This window comes from Notamacropus eugenii, chromosome 2, assembly GCF_028372415.1.
Source record: "Notamacropus eugenii isolate mMacEug1 chromosome 2, mMacEug1.pri_v2, whole genome shotgun sequence".
Lineage (NCBI taxonomy): Eukaryota > Metazoa > Chordata > Mammalia > Diprotodontia > Macropodidae > Notamacropus > Notamacropus eugenii.
Window position 1 is genome coordinate 357,666,378 of NC_092873.1, and position 10,234 is coordinate 357,676,611.

General features: G+C 40.8%; 1 protein-coding gene across 1 annotated transcript; it reads right to left on the reverse strand.

The window, feature by feature from the left end:
• Window positions 1-640: 640 nt before the first annotated feature.
• On the reverse strand, window positions 641-7,728 carry KRTAP17-1 (keratin associated protein 17-1). Its single transcript, XM_072646424.1, has one exon. It carries the CDS (start codon window positions 2,199-2,201, stop codon window positions 1,872-1,874), a length of 330 nt encoding a protein of 109 aa, XP_072502525.1. The 5' UTR covers window positions 2,202-7,728; the 3' UTR covers window positions 641-1,871.
• Between the last annotated feature and the right edge of the window lie 2,506 nt (window positions 7,729-10,234).

Sequence of the window (10,234 nt, forward strand, 5' to 3'; positions counted from 1 at the left end):
GAGCTTTCTGGTTCATAGTCCAATCAAACATAACAATGTTAGATGTTGAATTTGTTTAATTCTGCCTACCTGAATCAGGATCTTTTTAGCTATTAAAGTCTATGACATAGAGAAGATCAAAAAGGATATAGCCAATACAATATAAGAGCTCCCTTCCATTAGCAATGTAACAACAGATTACTTTGTTGTCATTCATTCAAAGGGAATCCCTTTTCTGGGGGCCAAGAGTATCATAAGCTAGAGAACCAGGAATGTGGCACTGTGACTCTTGGATGTGGAAACATTTACCAGGTTCATTTCACAAAAGCTCTCTGACTTGGTCCTTGGTTTACTTCTTGGGAATTTGAGAATCTGGCTTTTATATGAGCAGATCTCAACCACACCAATGCCAGAAAAGAACCAAAAAGCCATATGGAAAGCAAGATAACCTCAGATCTTATACCCAGTATGATTAGATGGTACTATCTGGGATGAAATGGGGTAATATCACTTTGGAGTTTGCCTGGAAAAAAGACAAACATACACACACACACATACATATACACATACACATACATACAAAAAAGACACACACACACACCACCACCACCATCACCACCACTACCACCACCACCTAGGGAAAAATAGAGAGTTGGTTTTGTTGAGTTTGATTCAATGCAGTTCTGCATTTGTCATTGTCATGTTCAGCTGGGAGAGCCACCATAATACAATGTAAATTGGGGACCTGGATTCTTAAACAGCCTCTGTAGTTTCTAACATATGTGACACTGGGCAAGTCACTTAACTTTTCCAAGCCTCCGTCTCCTTATCTGTAAAATGAAAGAGTTATACCGAATGAACTCTAAATTCCTTTCAACTCTTAATCTACCATCCAGTGACTTTAGGTCTCTTTTTTAAAAGCTCCTTCTTTGAGAGATGAAGAAAGGAAAGAGAAATTCTGGCTCTTCCATTTGACTCAGTTCTAAGACACCTACCAGAATCAGGCCACCCCTAGCCAGCGTATATGATCACTTTTAGCTGACTCCATGCTTTCCATAAGCAGGATAAATTATAGACCCACAGGACAAGAAAACTCATAACACACATTGAAAACCCTGGCCAAAGAAAAGTATCTGAAAGAAGGTGATAAGAGTGCCAAGAACCCTCTTAGAAAATTCTTGATCCACAAAACCTGGCATCTGAAACCTTTACTCCACAGCCTTCTCCCATATTAGCCCTAGTGGTCTTGACTCAGTCTGAGGCCCAGACTTTCAGTCTAAGACCCAGACTCTCAGTCTGAGACCTCAGAAAATTTAGGCCAAATGTTCTCTCTCCTTCAAACACTTGAATGGAGAGAGTAACTATGTCTTTCTCCACCGTTTCATGCTTCTTGCCTGGATCCACCCAATATACAGAAGGAAGAGCCAAGAAAACCAATTGAATTATGCCAGAATGCTTGAATTTATTTAAAGGTTAGCAAAGAAGCCTGTTTGCACCTCAGAAGCAGCAGAGAGGACAGATAGGAAATACATCCCAAAGACACCTTAAAAAGTAGGATGTCCTGAAATGATATCAACAAGTTTGCGAGAGTCAAGTCTTGGAAAAGAATCCTTATTTTTTCTTTCTTTGGATTCCTTGTTTGAGACAGTTTTTTGTTTTTAAATTTCTCACCAGATAGGTCTTTTTTTTTTCCTTAATGCTTTGAATCACTGGATTGGGTATTTGGTTGCGTTCCTTCTCTGAATGTGACGGGATCTACAGTGAAAGTGAGAGAGAGGATACTGTCTTTGGATTGAGGGGTGTCCTAGGCAGGAGGTTGGAGACAGGAGGAGGGTCTCTCCATCTGGGTTCTTCAAATGAAAATGTGGTCTCTGGGTTCCCTCCAGATGTCTTCATTTAGTATCACACACAGGTGTTGGCTGGCAACAAACTGGCCCACAGCAACACCCACAGCACCCGGACCCACCACAGCAACCTGACCCACAGCAACCAGATCCACACCCCCCACAGCCAGAGCCACAGCAGCTGCTTCCGCAGCTTCCGCAGCCACCGCAGCCGGAATCACAACAGCCAGAGCTCCCGCAGCCGGAGCCCCCGCAGCAACTGGACCCACAGCAGCCGCAGCAGCTGGGTTGGCAGCAGCACATCTCACAGCATTCCTCGGACTGGCCTTGTTGGCAGCCACCACAGCAGTTGAAGCAGTCGTTGGGACAGCAAACCATGGTCCCAGCTGGTCAAGTCTCAGGACGGCAGCGCAGCCGGAGTTCCCCAAGTCTGACCAGAGCTTTCCTGCCTGTGGCTTTTATAATCCCTCCCCAGAGTATGTTGGCATGAAGCACAGGATGTTTTCTTTGTTATTATTTATGCCCATTTCCAGAGGAAGGGCTTATTAGCTGTCTGTTTATTTTCCAGGCTAGAGTAGCTAAACTCATAAAAGAAAAAAATGGGGAGGGAGAAGGAGATCATACTTGGTTTGCTGCTAAATTAGGACTCATCTCAACTGTTATTTGTCCAGGGAATAAAAATATATCTTGTAAGAGACCTATCATCATCACCAGGTAAACTTCAGCCATCATTAACCATGTGTTGGTCAGAGGTATGTGAAGCCAGCAGTGGCACACTCCTGTCCCGTATGCTCATTGGTGAGGAGTCAAAATGAATGACCCAGTTATTTTGAGCTGTTGGTCCCTCAGAGAGCAACCAGGAAGCCAAAAAGTTGAGTGTTCTCATCCATGTGGTCCACAATGGAGTGCTGACAATGCCCGATGATAGAGCTTATCACTTGGCTGCTCCCAGAAAAGAAAGTCACCTTGATCACCTGATCATTTTTCCACGGCAAATACATGTATGTGTGCATCTGTGCATCTGTGTGCATGTGTGTGGTGTCTGTGCACATCTGGTAGCTGTTGATGAGCATGAGAAGAACGGACACACCCCCTGTGAAATAAGAAGAGACTCATCATAAAACACTATGGGCCTGGGTGTGACATTCTTGGCTGCAAGTCACCCCCTAAGAAGTCACATCCGGTTTCTATGTGAGATTTCCAAGCACTGCTTGTAGTTGGCGATGACTTGAGTAGAGATGAACAGGGATGAGAGGAGAAACAAAGACCTCTTAATAAGGGATGGTTCTCTGGAAGGTGAGGGCAAAAATATTGGAGAGAATAAATTTAGAGGATATAAAAAGAGATCAATAAAATATATATGTATATTTTAGAAGAAACAAAGAAAAGAGGGAGGATTGAAAATGGAAAGACACTTCAGGATCCAAAGAACTGTTCCTGGCACGGTATTCTAAAATTTGTTATTGCTTCCTTTCACATTTGCACTACAGTTATCTCCCCTTAAACCACTCCCTGACAATGAACCCTTCTTTGTAACAAAGAAAAAATTCATGCAAAACTACTGGACATAGCAACATCTAACAGTGTAAAACACATTCCTCACACTCATAGGCCTCCCCTCTCTCCTGACAGTAGGAAGCTCTAATTTCTTACCAGTTTTCCAACACTAGATATTGTTCATTACAACTCATTGGAGATCTATTACCTTTGCTCATTGAGAAAAGTCAGGATTTAGAAGTCTTCTGAACAAAGTATGTAAGGTGTCATCGCTGAAAACAGACTTTGGGAATTAGCTCAGTTTCACAGTAGATTCTTTCCTGACTATAAACTTTGGTATTCTGTTTTCTCAAGAAAAGGCATTAATTTATTTTTCTAGTTTGAGGCTTTGATCTCTCATCAAAGCCTAGCAACACAAAAGACAGCCTGTCACCAAGCAGAATTAGCTAACGCAACCTTTGCTATAGGCAAACCAGCCTGATCTAAGTCGAAAAACAAAGACATACCCTCCCTATCCCCGTCCTCCATTACATTTCTCTCCTGGTTGCTTTCCCATAAGCTTTAGCTAAAAATGCCCACTCACTCCCACTGATTTTACTGGAGCAGTTCATGGAGACATCTCTCCTTTGCCCTTTTGCTGCTCTCCCTTCAATCACAGTTGCCTGTGTGCAGATTGCATTCCTATTCCCAAACTCTTTGAAGGTGGGAAATGTAGCATCGTTTTCATCTTTCTCTTCCCCAGCACTGTGCTATGAAGATATTAGGCACTTGATAAATCTTTATTGAATAGCAACAGAATTTAATTCTTTTGTAGAGAGACTTAGAAGCAGAGAAGTCCTTGAAGATCATAGATGGAGAGACAGAAGCATCTTTAGAGATGATCTGGCCCCAATTCATCATTTTACAGATAAGGAAATTGCAGCTGAAAAAGATTAAGTAATTTAACTAAGGTTGCTATAAGGAATGGCTCACACCATTCCCACGTGCTCATTGATGGCCAACTGGGAGCCAAAGTATCAGTTATTCAATCCCAGAATTCAGAGCCTCTGATCAGGGTTCAGTTTCTCTGATTCCAAGAGTACTGCCACTGTGCCAGGTTGCCTCTCTAAAGAAGACTCAAGTTGAAAATTATGATCCATTTACTTTCCAAAATATGACCTTGAGATAATGAGCCAGCCTTAGCATCCCCAGTAACTCATATGCCCTGACTTCTAAGAACTTCCTGGTTTGGCTATTTTGGGCACATTGAGAGCTTCCTCATCAGAAAAATAAGGACACAAGACAATGACCCAAGGAGCTATAAAAAGCAAGGAATGTTGTCTATTCTAGTGACCCCTAGTGTTTGACATGTGATATTACAACCAAGATTTTAAAGGATTCCTCTTCCCTTTTGCCATACCTGTCTGCTCAAGCACCAAGGACAAACAGTGCAGATACTACTCCCTAGCCTGAAGCTGTTCAGTGTTTTACCCAAGGGAAAAAATGTTTACCTAGTTCAGGACTTGAACTAGTCTTTAATATCACTCTATAAGCAAGTTCAAAACTTAAACCAGTTCTGGGGATTACAGTTGAACCAATCTCAATAAAACTTGTCCTGGGGGATCACAATGCATCAAAGCTCAGAATTTAAATCAGTCCTGAGGATCACAGTACAACCAACAATGGCAGAAACACAGAAATTCTGTTCATTTCAAAATTCAGCAACATTGATTGACTTGTGAAATGCATTATACTAAGCTTTGCGCAGGATACAAATATAACTGAGGGTCTAGTCCAGCAGGTTCTGGATTTATGTGAACTAGATTTCATACCCTGCCCCCTCCATGCAAAAAAAAAAAATTCCTGTCTTGGTTTCATTAGAAATGCTCCCCCAGGATTGGTTGAAATGTCCAACCCATGTTCTATGCATATTTACCCTCAGAATACAGCTTGAACGTACTGTGTGTCTAGATCTGAGCTGGCAGCTATAAGTAAAAAGATGTACAGCTATGTGTTTACTGGAGGTGATAATTCAAACCCAATATAGAAACAGAATTAATGTCACTACACAGAAAACATATCAGGGATCAACAATATCCCATAGACAATCATCCAGTAGATTCCACTCCCCATCCCCAAAGCCCTAAATAGTCTCATAGTGTCACTCAATAATTTGTGTGCAACTGCAAGTATGACCCCCAAACTATATAAACCCAGAGCTTGGGGCACTGGGTCATGAGTTACACAAAGAAGAATAAGAAATGGTGCTTACCCTCATGGACCTTACAGTCTAGAAGGGGGTGATCAGATATACGCACAAAAAACCAAAAAGATGCATGAGATAATTCTCCCCTTGAAGTCCTCTTCCCATCTCTCACTGTGGCCAGGAGGTGACACTTGGTTCTCAAAAGCTATGCCTGAAGAACTCAAACTCTTACAGAATCCACCAAGCTTGAAAAGCTTCAAGTATAGATGAAGCAATGGATCCTGTGTCTGGCATCCGGGAGCCTACCTAGCTAAATTCAGAGTGCCTTATCACCGGAATATTGGCCTGTGAGTGATTAACTTAGTCAGGCAGAGAAACTCACAAAAGCTATCTTCTATCTAGGCATAGAGGGATTTGCTGTTTGCTGGAAGCAGTACCTATATAATCACAAATTCTTACCATGTCATGGTAAGAACTCAGTAAATGCCATTAGAAAGGTATGAGTAAAGTTCAATAAGGTCAGTCAATACACATTTATTAAGCATCTACTACTTTGTGCCAGGCATTCTGCTAAACACTACAGACACAAAGGCCAAAGGGCACAGCATGTTAAAAAACTAGGTACATGCAGCATATATTCAAAATAAATGGAAAGTGATTTCAGAAGGGAAAGCATGGGACGAGGGGGTAGGGATGAGAGCAGCAAACGCTTCCAGCAGAAGGGGGCTTTTGAGGAGAGTCTTGAATAAAGAAACTAAAAGGCAGAAATAAGGAAGTGAGGTATTGCACAGGCATGGCAGACAGCTAGCACAAAACTAAATGGAGTGTTCAGCACAAGATGACCAGTAGAGTTGGATCACAGAATTCATGAAAGCAAATAAGGTTTAAGACTGGGAAGGCAGGAAGCAGCCAAGTTGTGAATGGCTTTAAATAGCAAATAAAGGTACCTTGAAACTGCTGGAGTTTATCAAGTTAGGGAGTGACATGGATACACCCAAACTTTAGGAAAATCACTTTGGCAGTTGGGTGGAAAAAAGATTGGTATGGGAAGAGACTGGAGGCAAGGAAGAGACCTGGGAGGGAATAAGCATTTATTAAGTACCTACTATGTGCCAGGCATTATGCTAAGCACTTTACAAATATTATCTCAATTGATCCTCACAACAGCCCTGTGAGGTAGGTATTATTATTTTATCCCCATTTTACAGTTGAGAAAACTGAGGCTAGCAGTTATACACTTCTTACTATGTGCCAGGTACATTTTACAAATATTATATTACTTGATCCTCACAACAGCTCTGTGAGGTAGAGGTTACTATTTTATCCCCATCTTACAGGTGAGAAAACTCAGGCTAAAAGAGGTTATGGGACTTTCCCAGGGTCACATAGTTACTAAGTATCTGAGTTCAAATTTGAACTCAGGTCTTCATGACCTCAAATCCTGTGTCAACTAGCTGACTCTGGAGAACAACCATCAGACTATCACAATAGTACAGGAAAGAGGTGATGAAGAATTCAAACTAGGGTGGCAGGTAGGTGAGTGAAGAAAAAGAAAAACATAGGAATGATATAGAAAGGTAGAAACAAGATTTGGGAAAGGGATGGAAATGTGGCATGATTGGAAATGAAGATTCAAGGAAGTTACCAAGATTGCAAGCCTAGATGGCTGGAAGGATGGTGGTAACCTCAACACTGATGGGAAGGTTGGAAAGGGGGAGGGTTAGGGGAGAAATATAAGAAGTTCTGCTTCAGATAGGTTGAATTTGAGATGTCTCCAGTGGAGTCTCTAATTGAAGATGGCTAAAAAGCAGTTAATGCTTCAGGACTGAAGCTCAGAACAGAAACCAAGGTTGAATATAGAGATAGGAGTAACATTTATAAATTATAATTGAACCTGTGGGTGTCGATGAGATCACCAAATGAAATAACATAGAGGAAAAGAAATGAGGGCCTTGGGGGACACCCACAGTTAGTAGGTATGAAGATCCAGAAGATCAGACTGGGGAGCAGACAGGTAGAAGAACAGGGAATAGTGGTGTCCCAAAAAGCTAGAGATGAGAGAATATACAAGAGGAGAAAAGTGATCTATGGTATCAAATGCAGCCAAGAGGCCTAGAAGGATAATACTTGAGAAAAGACTGTTAGATATGACAGTTAAGAGAGATTGGAACCGTTGGAGAGTGCACTTTTCAGTTGGATGAGACAGGAAACCAGATTGCTGAGGGTTTAGTTGAGGGGAGGAGAAGAATCAGAGGCATCTAGTGTAGCTAGCTTTCTCAAAAAGGGTTTAGCCCAAAAGAGTAGGAGACATATAAGGCAATAACTAACAGGGATGATAGGGTCAAATGAGGGGTTTTTTAAGTATGCAGAAGACATGGATATATTTGTAGACAGAAGGGAGGAAGACATTAGATAGGGAAATAGTGAAGGTTACAGAGAGAGTCAAGATGATAGTGGGGGCAATCTTCTGGAAAAACTGGAGGGGGTAATATCAATGGTGTGTATAGGGTACTTGATGTTCCCAAGGAGAAGTCTCTTCTAAAGAAACAAGAGTAAAGGAGATTGGTGGGGTAATACATACAAGTTGTGACAGTGAGAAGAAGAGGGATCTCTCAGAGGATGGCCTCAATGTTTCTGGTGAAGTATGAGGTAAGGTCTTCAGATGGCAAGTAAGCAGTATTTCTATTCCCCTACTTCAACCAGTAAGTTGAGGGGAGCAAATAAATATTAGAAAGGGTAGCCAAGGAAAAAATGTCATCAGGAGGGAGCCAGGTCTTAGAGCAAGAAGATGAAAGGAGAAGGTAAATAGTTTAAGATCACAAGAAGTCTGAGAGAAGATATTTCAGAGAACACAAGTAAAGGATCAGCCAGATGGGCTGAGGTGGATGGGAGAAGACAACAGGCAGTTGGGGATGGAGGACCCGAGTTTGTACATCAGCAGTCAAGTTTCCAAATCACTGAGACAGGGAGACCCTAAGGGAGTAGGAGAAAGCTAATCATTAAGGAATGAATCAAGTCAGACTGTCATTGGCTCGAGAGATGCCCATGAAGGAGGCAGATGATTAGATTGTACAAGATCGTCCCTCAAGGTCGGACTTCATGGCAGACAGTGATTTTGTGTCTTGTCAGTCCTCAGGAGGCCTAGAATCCAAGAGACTAGATATGGAGAAGATTCTTGGGAGGAAAACAGGAACAAGTAGATAGGTTCTAAGAAGAGAGAAATCACATTTGTCCGTACACCTCTGGGAAGACATTTCTGGAGAAATGTCTTAAGAAAAAATCAATTTTCTACCAAGTTATTTTTAAAAGATGTATGATATGTCTATACTATAAGAAGAATGTTATTAAGCTTTTTACCCCATCTCTGCAAAGGACAAAACAAATCAAAGGGTTGAAGTGATTTGAAAACAGTATTTTAGGATTCAGGAATTAATAGAAAGCCTTTAGCTAACTCTTTTTTGCAATCAGGTTTTAGAAGGCCTGGGGACAAAATGCTAAACAATTCGTGATATAGACAACTCATCACACAATAGTTGCTCTGATAAAAACAAATTTAATAAATTCTTTTTTTTTTAAAGTCACCCTCCTAAGGTAAAGCAAATAGGCAAAAAAATTTAAACTAGGACAAATTATTAGGTTTACAATATACAAATAATTACAATACTCCCTCCCCAAAAAAAGATGCCATAATACATATTAAGCATAGATTATAGATTTAAATAACATTTGAATTATTAAGCATAAGTTTGTGATAAAATGTGTCTTATATTTGGAGGGATGGGGTCAAACCACAAACACTCAAAAAAATCACTGAATTATTTTCAAAGTATATACCTAAATGAACCTGTGGCCTTCTTGGCAAACCAAGTTGCTTGCCAACCCCACAACCTCAATAAAAGTTAGTAGGGCCCATCTCAATCACGGAACCACAGAAGCTCAGAATTAGCTACAACCTCAGAGGTCATCCAGTCCAAACCATAGTTGAAAAAGAAACCAGCTCTACACCAACCCCAGTTCCTTCAATCAATTTTACTCAAAATGACCTCAAAGTTCTTCACCATCCTGGTGATTCTCCCCTGAAAGATATGTTGCTTTTCAAATTCCCTTTCTAAACTTTATCCCTTCAAACAATATAATACTCCAGATTTGTCTGACTGGAGCAAAGTGCTATTCAGTCTCTTGTTGACTTCCCTTGTTCTCAGTAGTAAAATTCATTTTAGGTTTCTTAGCTGATTTATTATCCTCTTAATTCCTACTAAGCTTGTAGGCCACTGAAACACCTAGATCTTTTTTACAATAACTCATCTAACCATACCTTCCCAATCATGTTTAAAAGTATTTCTGACATATATATGTGTGTGTGTACATATATGTGTATATCAACTCCAGTGTCAGATTTAACACTCACCTCAATCAGATTTCATCTTAGATGGATAAATAAATCAAAAAGTATTAAGTGACTATTAGGTATCAGGCTATTAGATATTCTAGGCATGGGTAATATGAAGACAATGGAATAGTCTCTGTCTTTAAAGAGCTCACATTCTATCATAGCAAACATGTCAAAAGATCAGGGTTCATATCCTTTCTGTGACACTAGTTTAAGTTAGGACAAATCATTTAGCCTTCCTGGGTAAGTAGCTTTCAAGGTTCCTTCCAACTCTTCAAACCAGGACCCTGTGGGGATGGATAAGAGAGGAGACAGATTGGAAACTAGAAGGCCAATTAG

Excerpts from the sequence above, each read along its gene's own strand:
- KRTAP17-1 (XM_072646424.1), bottom strand. The coding sequence starts at position 2,201 with ATGGTTTGCTGTCCCAACGACTGCTTCAACTGCTGTGGTGGCTGCCAA.